This window comes from Pholcus phalangioides, unplaced genomic scaffold (assembly GCF_987345545.1).
Source record: "Pholcus phalangioides strain wild (caught in Gottingen) unplaced genomic scaffold, Ppha-v1.0 ptg000017l_1, whole genome shotgun sequence".
NCBI lineage: Eukaryota > Metazoa > Arthropoda > Arachnida > Araneae > Pholcidae > Pholcus > Pholcus phalangioides.
This window is the reverse complement of record NW_028301610.1, coordinates 33,034,280-33,052,766: the sequence shown is the minus strand read 5'-3', so window position 1 is coordinate 33,052,766 and position 18,487 is coordinate 33,034,280. Positions and strand designations below refer to the sequence as shown.

The following is an 18,487-nucleotide window of genomic DNA, read 5'->3' as shown; positions in this document are numbered from 1 at the left end:
TTCCTTCTTTTTTTCTTGTACAAACCCCCACAGAAAAAACGTCTTCCTCCCATATAAGGCGACTTGATAAGGGCCCTATTGTAGTGGCTATACTCACATATGCTTCGGAAGATCGTAGGGGGTGAACCTGACCAATGGTTTTAATTTTATTTATTTTTATTTATTTTATTTTTATTTATTTATTTATAAAACAAAGCTACAGGTTTAAACCCAATTACAGCTTGCAGTAAAAATAAAAATTTACACAGAATAGAAAAAAACTACATGATAAAGTACACAAAAGACAAATAAAAAGTAACAAAGAATTACGCAAAATACAAAAATTCTATACAAAGATATATACAACGCAATCACAGCAAAAATCTTCTAAAGTCGGTAACAGACGAATGAAAAATATCCAGATGTTGAGGAAGCGCATTATAAAATTCGGAAAATCTGTTTACAGCACAGAAATTACCAATATTCGTATTATATGATTTGATGGCAAATAAACAATTAGATCTTGTATTGTAACACTTAATATTGAAACAGATTTCATTAAGAATTGGTATACAATCAATTTGGTTAGTCAACAGTTTCTTGAAAAAGATAACGAGCAAGTACTCTCTGCGTTTTTGTAAGCTACTGACATTGAAACTGTTTCGTAGATGAGTGGCAGATAGAATATTGATATAAGGACCATATTTTTTGAAATATAAATACCTTAGAAAATTGTTTTGAATAATTTCAAGACTCAAAATATGGCAAGCGTGAAATAGGTTCCAGATAATTGAAGCATATTCAAGTTTAGATCTTATAAGCGTATTAAAAAGGGATATTAATGTATTACTATCCTTGAAATCTCTCGACATTCTTTTAAGGAAACCAAGTTTTTTATATGACACAGAGCAAAGATTTTTAATGTGATCAGCAAAGTTAAAATTGGTACTATAAATAACTCCCAAATCGGTCGCAGAGGTTCTTCTAAGCAATTGGCTATTATTAATGTTATACGTAAAAAAGATTGGATCCTTTTTGTGAGTGAATGAAAGAACAAAACATTTATCAATATTGAGATTAAGTCTATTAAGTAAACACCATTCGTGAAGTAAAGACAGCTCATTTTGAAGGCCATAACATACATCAATACAATCAATACTTTTAAAAATCTTCAAATCATCAGCAAAGAGTAGACAATTTTTGAAAAGTGCGGATAGATCATTGATAAAAATGATAAATAACAACGGGCCTAGCACAGATCCCTGAGGGACACCAAAACTAGCAACAAAACCTTGGCTTAAATTGGATTTATAGGAAACATACAACCTTCTGTTGGATAAGTAGGAAATGAACCAATTCACTAAGTCAGAGTTAAAACCGATTTTACTAATTTTGCTTATAAGAATTCCATGATCGATATGATCAAAAGCTTTTGAAAAATCAGTATATATTACATCAAGTTGTCGTTTTTTATGTATGGCGTCGATAATACAGGCATTAAGACTCAGGAGATTAGTGACAGTAACCATAATAATACCATTGACAAAACCATGTTGATTCGAGGAAATACAGGACTTGATCTGATTGAAAATTTTTTTGTGTAGTATCGATTCGAAGATTTTAGCGAACGGAGATAAAATAACAACAGGTCTATAGTTCTCGATACAAGATTTGTCACCTTTTTTGAAGATGGGAACAACTTTTGCTCTCTTCCACTCGGCAGGAAAAATTTTGGTAGTAATTGATAAATTGAAAATAATTAGCAACGGAAAAACAAAATTTATAGCACAAGCTTTAACTATATAAGAAGGAACACCATCCATACCTAGAGAAGAGCCTTTAAGTTTCTTTATACTATGAACAATATCATCCACAGAAACATTATCAATGGTAACATTAGAAGAATTGGGAAAAGCCATATCGGAGATATAGATATCATTTGTAGCACTGGTGATGTAGCTAGACTTGAAAAAATTCTCAAATGCAGTTGCAGTATCAGAAGTAGTCGACAAAAAATTATTATTACATTTCATATTTAAAGGAACATTTCTATTTTTGATAGTGCAGAAAGACCAAAATTTTTTAGGGTCATTTTTCAGAGATGATTCAATATGAAAAATATATTTTTTATACTCCTTCATAACTTCAGATTTAATTCTGGCTCTGTAAAGTTTATACTGCATTAAGTCAAAAATTCTATTAAATTTCAAATACCTATTGCGGAATTTTTTCTTTAGTCTAATACAATGTATAATATATTTGGAGAACCAAGGAGGATACCTATGTTTAGATGAAAATTTGATGGGGACATAATTGTTGAAGGCAGAGTAGATGCAAGAATAAAACATGTCAACAGCATCATCAACATTATTGCACAAGTTTAAAAAGTTCCAATCGTAATTACTAAAAACTGAATACAATGATCTAAAATCGCTATTTTTGAAATCATAATAACTACGACGAGAATTATTAACAGTACGTCTAATATAACGAATACCGGAAAAAGAGCATATCAAAGCCGGGTGATGTTTATCTATAGGCACAATCGGTAAATCATCTTTTGTAACTTCAATTGAGAAAAAACGACTAGAAAATAGTACAAGATCAAGTATTCTGTTAAAGTGATTAAATATAAAATTCAATTGTTTTAAATCAAACAAATGCATAAAATTTGAAAGATCTGAAACAGATCTAGAATTAGAGTAATTAAAATTAGTGAACCAATTGATTTCAGAGAGATTAAAGTCGCCCACCACAAGAAGATCATAATTATCACACAAATTCATTCTTTCAAAAAGATTAAAAAAATCAATATAACATTGAGGGCTACAATTGGGAATAAAATAAGCAATACACAAAAATAAAACTTTACCCGATTCAAGGAAAATCTTGATACAAATTGCCTCGCAGGAAACTCCATCAAGATTTATCTCGGTGACCACGAATTTAGTTTTAACTGCTATCAGTACACCCCCTCCTTCATTGAAGGAGTTGGAATACCTGTCTTTTCTAAAAACCGTATACCTATCATCAATGAATTCCCTATTCATGATGTCATGATGAAGCCAAGTCTCAGTCAAACAAATAATATCGTGACTATGAGCCGAAATAGACGATTTGATCATGGATAATTTAGTTCTGAGACCCCTAACGTTTTGATAGTACATAGTGAAATTTTTACCAGTGATTGTAGTGCTTGTTTTAGAAGTGCTTGATAGTCAGTCGATGTTAGTGTTACTCAAGTTATCTGCTGGTTCCCCAGGAATTTCGTTCTGTGGAGTAACACTTGAAGACTCATTGACAGAATTCGCTATCTCCGCTGTTAGAATCCCAGAAGGCGGTTCAATTTCAATGTCAGTGTTGGGATGCGCATTGTCGCATGGCATTTTCTGCTAAGTAGCCTTAGCAGATTCACCAGAAGCATGGGCTTCTTCATCTGAAAGATTTTGTACTCCTCTTCTTGGGTAGAAGAATTTCCTCACAATCACTCCTCTGGGCCAAAAGGACGGTGTCGAGAGCAAGAAATCAGCATTCCTGGTTTCCGTTTCAATGCGGAAAGAGGCATATGCAGCGCTACTGGAGCTTAGTAGCAAGCATTCATTTATAACTACGTTTTCCTGTTTTAAAAACTCCTGTATGTCTTCAGCAGATGTACTAGGAGCGCAACGACCAATATAAATACTCTGCGAAGGGGGTCGACGTGGTGGAGCTGCCGCAAATAAGCAAGACGTTGTACGAGAACCGAGAATTTCCCCTCGACGTCTACGACGCCGATTCACAGCCAATCGAAAACCATCTTCATTGGAGGCAGAGGTAGCAGCATAGTCAACCACATTTTTAGGCTTGAGGACATCAATAGACGTAGCCCCAGGGGATTCCTTAACAGCTTCCGACGACGTCACTATAGGAGGAAGAATTCTCGAAGGACAGCTGGGCAAGCTGGCATCTTGAATATCATCATCAAGAACTTTCCCTCTTGGCGACGATTTGACGACGGCGGCAGAGTAGGTGATAGGCTTCACTTGCTTGGCACCAGAGATGGACAATGAGCACGATGCGACACTAGAGCTTTTTGAAATAATTAAAGCTTCTAACAACTGAAGAGAACCTAACATTTCACTCGTTGCTGCTTTAGCACCATCACGTATCATCTTATCCATATTATGCTTCGAAGAGAGTGCTGAAAGCACCAAATCTAACTTATTTTTGAAGAGCTTGATGACACACGTGTCATTCGCGTTTGCAGCCATACTTGGCGGTATGGCTTTTAATACTAATTTGTACCTACGTAATCCTCATCACCCAATAGAAGGATTTTTTTTTGAAGCCGGACTACCAATGGGAAAAAGAGGGTTGGTGCCCCTCAAAACTTTACTTTAGGAAGTTTTTTGAAAAACTCAGAGCAGATTGATTAGTGCAAGTTAGGAATCAAGTTAGAAAAAAAATGAAGTAGCTTTTGAGTGGTTGTTTTGTGGACATTGTAATTACCATCGGACGTTGGGGATATCCGACACGATGAGGATGGAAAAAAGGTAGGAAAGAAATTCTTACCATATTCTAAGTAAACTATGGAGGTTTAATTAAAACCCAAACTGCGAATTAACAGGAGGGAGATGGTGAAATTAACTACAAATACAAATACAACGCCACAACAGGCAAATTGCCCAACGAGGTGGCTGACTTAAGAACATCATGGATCCCCGAGCCATTTTTTGGAGGCCCTACCTACTACTGCTACACCACAAATACACCCCCCCCCCCGCCCGCGGAACCCCCCCAACGAATCGGTACATGCGGTAATGTGCGTGTACGTGTAGTGCAACCTGACGTAAAGTTTGTTTCTGTGTAATGTTTTAAATATAAAGACGGAAAGAGAGTTATTCTCCAACATCAAGTTAAAAATATTATAATTGAACATATAGTATTCTGTATGTGTAATATGCCGATGTTGGTATCGTGACGTTTGATTTTTTTTAATTGACTTTTTTTGTTTGTGTTCGTAAATAAATCGTTCTTTTCATAATTCTTTGATTAAATATTAAATGCTATTGAAATTTAACTGTTACGTGTTTCTTTCTTTTTTATGAGTCATAGTTTTTTTTATTTCTAAATGTGTGTTGGACCACTAGGAACCTGGGTAAATCTAGATAATTACATATATATATTCTTCCAGTAGTCCGATGTAACACTACTGCCACCTATCACATAAAAACAAAACTATCTGTTATAATTCTTGAAGTAAAATTCATTACTGGATTTAAACCGGTGTGCAGCATGAAAATCAACAATTTTTGATTCCTCTGTTAGGAATTGATACGCATGAACTAATTTTTCCACATACATCTAAATAGAGATTTCAAAAGCATCCTTCTCACCCCGCAACAATGCAGCTCCCTAATCATGCAGTGATTTAGAATTTGGAGAAGTGTTTCATGGACAGGCAGGAAATTCTCCCGAACCAGCGGTTAAAGATCACTGCTCTAATGCAAGATAGTTGAGATGCTACCATCTATATTTTAAATTAACAGCTGTCCAAGAAATATGTGACTACTGTACATACAGTTGTATATGGATATTTCGAAATATGGCAACCAGTCCGTCTTGACGTATGGGGCCCACCCCGGGCCTCGAGAGAAGATAACGTCATAAAAAATGAGATCTGGCTGAAATTTTCGAGAAAAGCGTGTAAATTTCCCAGGTAGGGCCTCAGAAAAATCACCTAGCACGTGGACCCATAGTGCTCTTAAGAAGGCCCAGATGACAACCCTGATTGGGTAATTGCTATATAATCATACACTAGTGTGTTTATAACTTGACTGGAATTACTGATATGAATACTAAATTATTTTGCAGATATCGACGCATCGAATCAGCATCGCTTCGAATCCAGCTGTAGATGAAAATTTTGCCAATTCTTGTTCACTGAGTAAAAGTTTTAGCTCTAATGAAATGATGCAATCAAACAGCCTAATAAAGACCAAAAAACAGCTCAATGAGTGTAAATACTACGCACTTCTAGTTCTGCAAACTTATATCTGTTTTCTACAGAACAGCCAGTTGTCCATACAAGTATGTTGTTATTTATCATTTGTACTAACATTAGGATATTAATTGAGGGGTCTAAATCACAAATGGTATAAGTGAAATGTGAAGTATATGTGTTTTTTACCCCTTGTGGTCTAAGCCCTTGAATTGTGATCAGCGTAGCGTGGTTTTGTGAAACGTAACTGTAACGAATTTTCATTGTTGTTTTGTAGACTTACTCTTGCTTACCATATGGAAGCTTGGCCTACCATTTGACAGTGAACTTATCTAGTATCGCAAATCCTGTTGGGTCGCTCATTACTCTCTTTGGGGCAGTCAGATCCCTGACCTCAATTTCTTCATTAGTTTTAATGATATCCGGATGTTCAGCTTACATATTCGCAACTGCAGTTCTTAGTCCTAATCCACCGTTAGTGAATCTCACATCAGGATCCGTCCTCGTGGTAAGTTATATTCGACTTTTAGTTTATTCAGGGTCGCAACTAGATGCTTGGTCAGCACTTTAGCGCCCCCTTGTAATGTTGAAGAAGTGGTTAAAGGGTGAAATTTGTGCCCCCACTGGTCCAGCGCCCGGGACACCAGACCCACCTGGTTGCGGCCCTGATTTTAGTACGCACTATGCATTTTGATCATTTTATGCAAACGACGTTGACTGAGAAATCTCATGCAGCCCCTTTTTATCGCCATAGGGAAATCAACTACCGTTCACTGATGAAGAGATAAGTTGTATCTGGGTTGAAATATTTTTGAACTTATCTTGTGTGTGTGTGTGTGTGTGTGTGTGCTTTTTCTTCTCACGGCCATATTCACCGACAGAGTTTAAACTACAATCGTAGGTTAAATGATTAGCGATCGACACAGATTAGTTAAAATCCTGAATTTAACCAATCAGTCTCGATCTTCAATCCTTTCACCTGTGATTGTAGTTTAAACTCTGTCGGTGAATACGGCCGTAAATCAAGCACAACGAAGGTTTGTCGTCATTGATGGCAATTTACTACCGTTTTTACGGGTTTCAGTAGAAAGTTAGTTGCGACGGAAGTTTGTGAATACTGTACATACGTGTGCTTATGTATTTAAGGTTGCGCGTGAAGTTGGTGCTACCATCTCTATTTGAAATTGTAAGTGAAGTATAATGATTGAATATTGCCTAATGTATAGGGCCTGGTGCTCTCTATGGTGAGAACTCAGAAATCGAGAACGTTTGGAAAACCAAATTCAGCCGATCATACCACTAGCCATCATGCTGCTAGCCACCACCGTCTTAACACCAACATGGGTCCGTGGGCAAAATGATATTCAGGTGCCCCTACCTAGCTCGAGGTCCATCGTACCAATTTCCATATTTATACTCTTGAAAATTATAGCACCAAATCTTATTATCCCGAGGTCCCTATGCCCCTTAAGCCCCCGGGAAGTATTCGAATGGGCCCAAGCATTAAGACAGCCCTGCCATGCTGCCGCGTGGGCATTGTAATTGACTCGGATTTAATCCCCGTGCAGTCGGCACATTGGTGTTCGATTGAAGGGTGGTTTATTACGAATGCCGAATGGAATGGGTCTAACGCCTTGGTCAAGGACTTTGTCAACGGGTTAAAAATAGCCCTGGCAGGATATACAAAGCACGAATGTGAACTGATCTCTCCGTTAAAAAGTCTCACTATAGACAACAACAGACTTCCTAACGGTATAAAAATATCCAATCATTGCACTTCACTCTCAATTCGATGATGGCGGCACTAAATTTACAACATTTCTGTACACACTGCCGGTCAAACTCACTCACCCTCGAGGAAGTAACCAAATTTGAAAACTGAGAGGAGAACGCTGCGCGCATCCTTAAAAACGTCACTTTTCCCAATTTCAACAGCAGATGACGCCACTATATCAACCAGTAAAACCGGCCACGCATATTGTTACCACACGTCCTCCTTTTTGATGTCATTTCAAACATCATCTTACGTTTCGGAAAATTTGCCCTTTTGTCATGCTTTTCAGGTCTCCGGAATTATTTTTTTTTCTTAGGAAAAAATTTTTTCCGTTTGAAAACGTATATCTTCATTCATATAAATGTTTTTCTGTTTTTTTTTCTATTGACCAATAGCCGCCTAAATTCCCCGAATTTTTTGTTTTTACTGTTTTTTTAGCGGTTCTGTTTTAGTTGCGAAACATTATTGCTGTGACCGGTTTTATTGGTCGGAATAGTGGTGCCATCTGTTGTGAAAATTTGGAAAAGTGACGTTACTGAGGGTGCGCGCAGGCGTCCTCCTTTCTCAGTTTTCGAATGTGTAACCCTACAGTGCCGTCTTTATGCATGGCCTCCCTGGGTACGGCCTGGGGCCTTAAGAGAATAAGGGCCTCACAAAAATGAGATTTAAATGAAATTTTCGAGAAATTGCCACGTAGGGCCTCAGAAAAATCACTTTGCCCGAGGGCCCATGATACTCTTGAAACGGCCTTGCCTTGAGATGCGTGACTGTCATCTAATCTTTCGGTTGCGATCCTCCCTAGCTTATTATGTGGCCAAAATTAAGCCTAATATGTTTCTAAAACTGTCAAGATATACTCATGAAAAATAATCGGCAATGAGGCTTTTTAGATCACACATTCAGTGGCGGATCTATGGTGGGGTGATCATTCCCCCCCCCAAACGAAAGCTATAACTCATGAAATATTCGGAACTTCTATACAACAAGAAATTCTAAAAAAAGGGTAAAACCGGGGTATTTTTCAAAAAAGTCGGGATGGAGAAACAAAACAGAAAAACGGGACTGTCATGAAAAATGCGGGACATGCGGCCACATTGTGCTGTGGCTAATTTTTTGGCGATTTCTAAAATCACCAGTAGTATAAAAAGGACAGTTCTGGCACAGGGTGGGGCGCGAGGCGCGCGCCTCCCCCTCACGCGCCTCACATCCATCCCCTCACGCGCCTCATATCCTTAGCCTCACGCACCTCATATTCTTCCCCTCATTCCTCTTATCACCCTAGGTTACCGCGTTGGAAGGGAATCCCACCAATTACATTATGCACCGCACCAAACAACGTAGACTTTGATTTTTGAGGAACAATTTCATACACGCGGTAAACGCCAACTTGGCGTAACTCGTTATTTATTTATTTAAACGTGTCGCTATTGCACTGCAACGCGACTTCATTTTACTCAACTTTTCGCCTGTTTGAGTTCTCTCACTCAGTATTTTTGATGCGATAGGATCTAATTGTTTGGTTCTCATCAGGGATAAGTCGCTCTCCATAAAAAAAAATTTTCCAACCAGAGAGTACCCTTTTTTTTTTAAATCGATGTTTTGTCTTGGTCACATGATCAGCCCCCGGGGAATCTGAGACAGACGCCTCTCGTTATTTCAGGTGTAATTCTTTAAATCGAAAAAAGCACTGAACGTTTTTTTAATTTGAAACAGATACACAAATTTAGTTGACACGGCTTCCCTATCCCATTAATGTTATTGTGACACGCCTCTCGAATTAGACATCTCCACAGACCTTTCGTATTACCTCTAACGTATATAGTCAATCTTTTAATTACCACCCAGATGTCGGTTTCATGATTATTCCGTTTCGTTTTTATTTGATTTACTTGCAGCGACATGTAAATGTTGTATCGTGATGTCATTTCGTTTTGTTATCGATTCAAACAGACATATAACAATAAAATTTGCTATGGGCACTGACGCACCCATCCGTTGTATTTCATACTCATTGGTGTCGTTATTATTTTTTTATGATTATAGGTTGGTTTATGTCAACGGACACCGTTGTTCGGTATTAATAACACTGGTATTCTGATTTCACCAGCAATGCTTAATAATTTCCACCCTACACTATATGCTGCCATCTCGTTATTTCAGGCTGGTGTGCTAATCACTGAACCAAACAGGCTTGTTAGACAATTGCTACCTTTTATCGTTGGTGTGTTATTGACAAAAACACGAATGTCATAAATTGTATTACATCTCGTGAAAAAAACAAAACAAAACACCACCAAGAGGTTGGGAACGAGAACAGTTTCCTCTAAATTTGAAGCCTGGGTCGTCGTACACAGTCAATGCAACGCTAGATAAAGTGATAATTTTAATCACGGACGCAACGATTGTACCGATCAAGGCTTTCCCGGTCTCTTCACAGCTAAAACATTTTCTTTGGGCCGTCACAGCACTATCCGTCTTCTTTGACACGTCTTTCATAACGAGACACTCTGCCCTCTGTATTTATCACGCTATCCACTAGAAATGCAAAATGTTAGCAGGATTTCAGCAATTAATATACTTCATTATGAAAAATCGACGTGGTCTTTCTATTGTTATATTGTATTTACGTTGAATATATATTAGGTGTGGAAATCGTGTCTCTGACGTATCTCAAGGAATAAAATTTTAAAACTGGTTCGAGAAATTTTCATTACTTAAGAAAATATTCATCAGCTGCCTATTGCCGTTTTATGAAATATCAACGTTAAATAAAACCTGCATTTCTGCTGAAAAGATTTTTAATGTTTACCAATTCACTGCCGGGAAGTTACTCCGGCTTTCATGCTATAAAATATTATATCTGTATGTTTATTCGAGTTTTTTTTCCATGAATTTTACGTTTCTTAGCAGACCACAAAATTCATAGTTTTTCGAGTACTGATGAGAATAAGACCACTGAAAAGGCTAAAAAAAAACTACTAACTAAACTATCCGATATGATGTGTGTCAACTAAATTTTTAAGAGTGGACATTCTTCACGACATTTTAACTCTGTTTATAGTGTGATATCCGGAGTACTTTATGAAAACAGCTGCACATCATTTCATTTCGTTAAATCTTGGAATTTTATGTGAACGTAAAAGTGTCTTGCTTTTCTTGCATTTTTCATTATAAATTAAGAATTTTTTCTTATATATATTATGCATGTGTGTGTTTTTTCTGTGATATTTTGTATTTTTTATTTGACATCAGTAATTTTATCTTGTGCTTTTTTTAATATAATTTTTTGTTTATTTTATAAATATTTTATTTTTATCCCTTAATTAAAATATAATTTTTTTTTAATCGTCGGTACAGGCATTTGCCTCTAGATGGTATATATGTTTCTCATAAATTCATTTCATATTTTTTTCTGTATGTATAAAAAGGATAAATTTAATTTCATTTGAAATAGAATGTGTTAAAATTAGTAAAAGATAGTAAATTGAATGAGAGTAAACCGCTGAGAATTCGTTAATCTCGAGAAATGGAATACGTCGGAATTAAAGATTGGAAAGCAAAAACTGATTTTGGAAAGCATTCACTGTGAGAACTTTTATGAAAGAAACAATATGAATGCTGCATTCACACTGAATAGTTAGGGAGAAATAATGCACAGTTGGTGAACGTGGTCTAAGCGTGACCTTCGAAAGTAATATGTGTCACTCACGTAGGTCACGTTCTAAGTCACGATATACCATGTTCAATAGCGATTTAAAAACAGTAAAAAAGGACTTTCATACTGGTAGTTGAAGTCTTCCTGACCAAAAACTCCTTGCTAATTATTTTGTTTGAATCATTTTTTATCAGTTTTATCATTTTTTAAGTTTTTTTTTTAACTTTAATCATGAAACCGACATCTGGGTGGTAATTAAAAGATTGATTATATATACGTTAGGGGTAATACGAAAGGTCCGTGGAGATGTCTAATTCAAGAGGCGTGTCACAATCACATTAACGGGATAGGGAAGCCATGTCAATTCAATTTGTGTATCTGTTTCAAATTAAAAAAACGTTCAGTGCTTTCTCGATTTAAAGAATTACACCTGAAATAACGAGGCGTCTGTCTCAGATTCCCCGGGGGCTGATCATGTGACCAAGACAAAACATCGATTTTAAAAAAAGGGTCCTCTCTCGTTGGAAAATTTTTTTTATGGAGAGCGAATTATCCCTAATAAGAACCAAACAATTAGATCCTATCGCATCAAAAATACAGAGTGAGAGAACTCAAACAGGCGAAAAGTTGAGTAAAATGAAGTCGCGTTGCAGTGCAATAGCGACACATTTAAATAAATAAATAACGAGTTACGCAAAGTTGGCGTTTACCGCGTGTATGAAATTGTTCCTCAAAAATCAAAGTCTACGTTGTTTGGTGCGGTGCATAATGTAATTGGTTGAATTCCCTTCCAACGCGGTAACCTAGGGTGATAAGAGGAATGAGGGGAAGAATATGAGGTGCGTGAGGGTAAGGATTTGAGGTGTGTGAGGGGGCGGATATGAGGCGCGTGAGGGGGCGGATGTGAGGCACGTGCCTCGCGCCTCACCCTGTGCCAGAACTGTCCTTTTTATACTACTATCACCCCTCCCAACAGCGAGCTCTAGATCCCCCTATGCACACATCGGATATTTTCCTCATTTAGCTGTGGTTTTGATATACGAACCGTATCCAAGCTAACCAACGAGGGAGACGACTTTGAGAATATATTGAGGGCGATTGATTGAGATAATTAAAAAAGGGCGACATCTTGTTATGTATTTACTTGATTAAAATCTTGTATTTGGCTTAAGGAAATATGGTCACCTGACCGATATGACAATTCTAGCATATGCTCAAACTTGAGTCAGGACAATGTCAATCTTCAAAAAGGGTGCTCATTTTGGAAATACATGGTTGGCAAAAAGTCCGTAGAAACTTTAAAAATGAATAAAAACCGGAAAAATAACAGAAATAAAAACGGTTTGTAGGGTTAGCATAGATGGGTCACGGGAATTTTTCTGAGACTGGGAAAAAAAAAAAACAGCTAACAGGTGGCGCTGACGTACACAAGTCAAAGAAAAGATACGCAATTAACAAACAGAATGTCTCCAAATCGTTTATTACAGCGGTGTGTCTTCCACGTGACCACCACCACAGGGGGTGGTGGAATGCCACAAATCCAGCAACTGCAGAGTACAGCAGGTCCACATACACGGTTTACAACGGTGAACTGGTTGTGGATTAGGAGCGCGCAAGTTCTTATAACCGTCTCATTTGCATATATTTCCACCGATGTCGCTCATACCAGTGCTACCTATCGGCTGTTTTTTAAATTTTTTCCCTGTGTTAAAAAATTCCCGTGACATGGCGATGCTAACCCTTCATACCGTTATTTCGGTTATTTTTCCGGTTTTTATTCATTTTTAAAGTTTCTACGGACTTTTTGCCCACCCTGTATATCAATACCTCGTAAGAACACAAAATCGGGCACAAGTGAATACTCTTGGGTGCAGGTTGCAGATACTTGGTCTCAGGGGTGGCCTAAGTGAGGGTGTACGGTATGGGGTGGATCTGGATGACTGGTTGGAAGGGGTGTTAGCCTAGTCATAATAAAAGTTCACAACACACTCCACGCTGTCACACTTTTTCGAGCCATGCCTTGAGAACAAAGATGTTGACAAAACGTGAGGGAACAGACAGGGCCTGGGGCCGTAATACTTGAAATAAAAATTTATTCTATCACATGGGACAAGAATGCATTTTGGTGCAATCAGTAATTTTTTAAGAGCAGGAAAAGAAAGAATTTTGGTTCTCACTTGCATCATGCCTGTAGCACCAGAACTTCTTCGCCTTGCCCCTAGTTTCTACCGTGGGAACCTTGGAGTAGGTATTTTGTCATCAATGTTCTCTATGTTACAGATCTGAGAGATTTATTAGAAAATTTAACCCCAAAAATAAAGAAAATATCATGGCTCATCAATGAGATCAGCTTCTGTAATGTGGAAAAGTTATCTGGCGTAATTGAGAACGGTAAAATAATTCTAAAAAAAACTAAACATTTTCTTTTAAAGCGGGACATGTGGTCAATCGTATTTTGGTTGTTGAATACGGGGTGTGCAGCTATGGATTGATAAAAAATAAATTCAAGATTATTCCAGAGTCTCCTAGGCTAAAGCTCTTTCAGCCTCCCAACAGTGTCGTCTTTAAGGGCGACACATGAGGCTTTGCACCTGGGTGGCATGTGTGCTCGAGTCGCCCCTGTCTAGTCTAAAGCATTCACACAAACCTAAATCAATAACTAAAAAATTCAAGAAGTCAAATTTTCATTAACTTGGATTCAAGAAACACGCGAGCCAAACAACCGATTGATCTCTTTCTATACAGTATACATATTTAGAATATAAAATATCGAATATCATTCTAAAATTATTTTGTAATAAAACAATTTTTCCTCTAGGTCTCATCATGGATTATCGTAGCAACTTTAACGTCGTACACCAAAGTTACTATAGCTGCTGCTCTACGAAAGGATAGAAGAGAAAACGCTCTGTTCTGGTGTGGTGCCGTAACTCAGTTCGGTTCGGCATTGGGTGCACTAGTTTCTTTCATCCTCGTTAACGATGGGCACATCTTTCATTCGAAACCGACTTGCAGCTGATAAATCTCAATCACATAAGCAAAGGGTTAAAATGGGAATCGATATTTAGAAATTATATGTATAATTTATATATATATTTATATATTTATACTCGAAGAACGTCGGATAACCTGAACAGGAATGAATACTTTCCAAACGTCCAACTATTTCATGAGTCTTAGATGTCATAATCATCATAATCACTTCGAGGGACAAGCACGGAATGATCCAGCACCTCCTATGGATAGAAGACCTCCGCACGGGTTGCCAAGTTCATTTGTAACGTCATTAAGACTACCTATCAAGTGCAAGTAGCACATTTTGAACCACGGCATCCTAATTTCTTTCTTCTTATTTTGGCGTAAAATCTTCCTGGTTGGCTCACAAATACCGCATGGTGATGATGTGGGGCATAGAAGTCGCCAATTCTGATCCCGATCATTTCTTTTCTGCACAACGATGGAGCAGGGATTTTTTCCCCTGAATATTCTGAAGGAAAATATAGACTACTTGCTCACGTCACGAGTAGCGTGCCGAGGCAGCACCTCCTAGAGATAGAAGGCCTCCGCAGTCTGCTTGTGACGCCAGTAAGTAGTCCATTTTCCCTCAGTATCATGGTTGTGAGGAAAAGAAATGATCGGGCTCAGAATTGGCGATTTCTATACCCCACATCCAATCACTATAGTGATTTGTGAGTCAATCAGGAAGATTCTACGCCAAAATAAGAAGAAACGAAATAGAATGCCGTGTTTCAAAATACGGCAAACTTGCTAAGTAGTCTGAATTACGTTTATGGCAAACAGTGCAGAGGCCTTCTATCTCTACGAGGTGCTGAGTGATCCCTATCGAAATCGATATTGAAAGAATATCGATTCCCCTAAAGATTACCCTGGCAGAAGGATGTTAGGACAAAAGCCGAAAGGACCATGGCATAAACCTATTTTGTTTTTAGAAGAAACCTGCACACCATTGTATATCGAGCAAAATGTGGGTGACCATACGTCCCGTTTCTGAAGAAAATGCATAGTACGATTATCTTACTTGTTTTTCTCGCCCGTAATTATTTTACCATTCTTAACTATGCCAAATAACTTAATCCACAAAACAGCACTTATTGATGAGGCATTATTATTTACATTTATCCTGTAAAGATGATGAATAATGAGGCGATTTTTATTTAAAAATTTATTTTTTCGAAGTGCGTTTCTGGTGCTCCAGGGACCAGGCAAGTTAGAAGCCTAATCATTTCTTTTGCGTTTGTTTGACTGTTCCGGAAAAATTACTGTTTGAGAGCGCCAACATACATACTTGCCACTTGTGGTATAGTGGTTTTACAAAAAAAATGTATATAATTTGTTCTCTTTTAATATCAAGTGAAATTTTTTAGGGTAGGTACATGCAGTGCGTACGTGTTTACTACGCGATCGTTTTTCTACGCTGTCTCCCAATAGCACACCGATATAGAACGACATAGAGGTCTCGATACCGTTCAACGTCGTTTCCGATATCGTTCGACGTAGAAATGGCATACATTAAATTATTATACAACATTTCTCCTTCGAAACGAAATGCTATAAAAATGAGAGTACAACTATTTTAGAGAAAACAAGAAGATTAGCGTTTATTGAGTGAATACATTTTTGCTATATCGTTCGATATCGGGCATGTAAAAATTTTCGACCTCTTTCCGACATTCGGTATTCATTCAATGTTTCGACGTCGGACTAGTATCGGTACGATATCCTAACGATATCGTTATGCTTCTAGATCTTTCGATCAAATCACATATTGATCAATGAAACAGGGCAATATTTTTGAATTATTTTAAAATTTCATCAAAACAGTTACGTATAAAAAACTTCAACGAAGATTGAAAAAATGGAAGCTTGACGAAGTTTACTTGTAAAAACAGTGTAAAATAATAACAACGATTCAATCAGAAGCTTTTAACCAAACTTGTCATTTTATGAATTGACGTATTCAAAATAATTAGTGGTTTCGGATTTTTCTATTGATTATTAATCGAATCGCATTTTCATACCAATATCTGCATGTTGCAATGAAGATTTTCCATTTGACTGCAGTTGATTTTTATGGTGCTAGCATATTAATAAATATTTACTTTATCACAAGAAAGATTTGGACGACTTTGAAATTTATTCCAGCCTGCATGATTTGCGCAGAACTTGGTCATTTTTTCAGATGGTTTATTCTGGGGCGTATTTATTGGATTTGATTGTCATTTGTGCGGCGCAAGGATCAATCAAACTGCACCAAAACAAATGGACCAATTAAAAATAATTGTTCTTGGCATGTCAGGAAAGGAGGCGTATTTATAAGGGGACAGTAACCCCGGGCCCCGCTTTACAGAGACACTGAAGGATGTCGCCAACCTAGGCGCTACTAATTTTGCCGCTCCTTTGAGATGCTCTTATACGTATTCCGTTTCTTAATTTTTTGCGAAAAGATCATGCTTATCTCCCCAGCTCTCCATTTTCAAAATAAAAGCCATGGCTTTACTGTCTGTTGTTCTAAACATAATTTTGAGTAGGGCCTACCGTTTCATACGCACATTCATAACATAAATGAGATGCCGTAAAAATTCTAAACTGTAATTGTTAGACTTGATCGTAACAATTTGTAATTGCGATCTATTTAATTCATTATGCTTACTGTGTTGCAGAATTACAATGAAAAGCTGTGGCACAACATATAAGTCTTCCAAAACTTCTTTATTGGAAGTGGAAAAAACCTCATATGACAAAATTGTTGGCGGTACTTTATTCATTTTAGGGATGTCATGACCCCCGAAGTCGATTTTTCAAAAATGACTAAAAACGGTGTTACTAAAAACAATGACTAAAAAATATTTCCTTCAATTGTGAAAATCAAATGCAAAAAATTTCATGTAGACGGGTTAATTGGTTTTTTTTTTTTTCAAAATAAAATTAAAAATTAATGTATTATAGTGTAAACGTGAACAAGAAAAAACGCTTTGAACGCGATTTTCTCAAAGTACAGTTTTGGAGCTCATCTTGCTTAACTAACACAATGGAAAAAACTCGGAAAGAACATATAGTACGCGAAGAAGTAGTATGGTCTATACATCTAGTATAGTTGCCTTTCGACAAATGTAAATTATTTTGTTTATGGCTCGCCGCGCGCGTTTCCGTAGTACTCAAAAACTTACAATAAACAAACCATTTTAGAGCCCACTTGAAAGGGGTCATCAGCTTGCTGAATTGTGTTTAGGTATCCGTTTACAATCATACTAAAAATTCTGGCTTTTCTGGCGATAATATTCGTAAAAATATTCATTTCAGTGACGTCTTTTGCTACCTACAAAAAAATTTAAATCCTATTGACAGAAATGAAACTTTTACCGAGTTTCAGGGTTCCAGTTGAAATAAAAACGCCGTGTAATTGATGTTGCGCGTCTAATAAATTAAATATTTTAACATCGAGTGTTCCACTGTACTGTGGTTTTATGAATGTTTCTGTGTATACTGAACCCCACTATGTGAGTATACAATACTTGAAGAGTAATTCCGTCCAGGGGCGTAGCCAGAAATTTCGTTCGGGGGGGACCAAAGTGACAGAACAATTGATTTGGCCAACTTTTTCCCTTTTTTCGGTCATTTTCTCACATTTCGGGGGGGGGGGACCAGACCCCCCCAAGTCCCCCCCCCCCTCGCTACGCCCTTGATTCCGTCACTATTGAATCTGAAATGTTTGTACAAATGAGAGAGGTGGGGAAGGGGAGAATGGCATGGCGTGTCTTTTTGGGGGGATGTGTTGGTGACAGTATCTCTTTGTGAAGAAGCTAGCCAATGGTCACTCAAGCGGGGCCATACAGTATAACAAACCATAAAAAAAATGTCAATCAAAACCTGGGATATCATATGTCAATGCCTTTTTAGGAGGAACTGTGTTATGCAAGATGAAATTTGAGATGATTAACCAGGAATTTCATGCTGAGATGCGGACTCGTGTAAACTTTATTTTTGTTCAGGTTTTTTTTTTAATTGAATATTTGTTTTTCATCTCTTGTTGCGTCCTTTTTGGATTGTTTTCTATATCATTGAAAAAGGATAGAAATCA

General features: G+C 37.4%; 1 protein-coding gene across 1 annotated transcript in view; it reads left to right on the top strand.

Moving 5' to 3' along the window:
- The window catches only part of LOC149072931 (solute carrier family 52, riboflavin transporter, member 3-A-like), a 33,141-nt gene extending 15,098 nt beyond the window's left edge, over window positions 1-18,043 (top strand). Inside the window, exons 4-6 of the mRNA XM_089246634.1 lie at window positions 5,833-6,048; window positions 6,237-6,467; window positions 14,207-18,043. Coding sequence (XP_089102760.1) covers window positions 5,833-6,048; window positions 6,237-6,467; window positions 14,207-14,407 — 648 coding nt within the window. The 3' untranslated portion in view covers window positions 14,408-18,043. The remainder of the gene's footprint in view (window positions 1-5,832; window positions 6,049-6,236; window positions 6,468-14,206) is intronic.
- The last annotated feature ends 444 nt before the right edge of the window (window positions 18,044-18,487 follow it).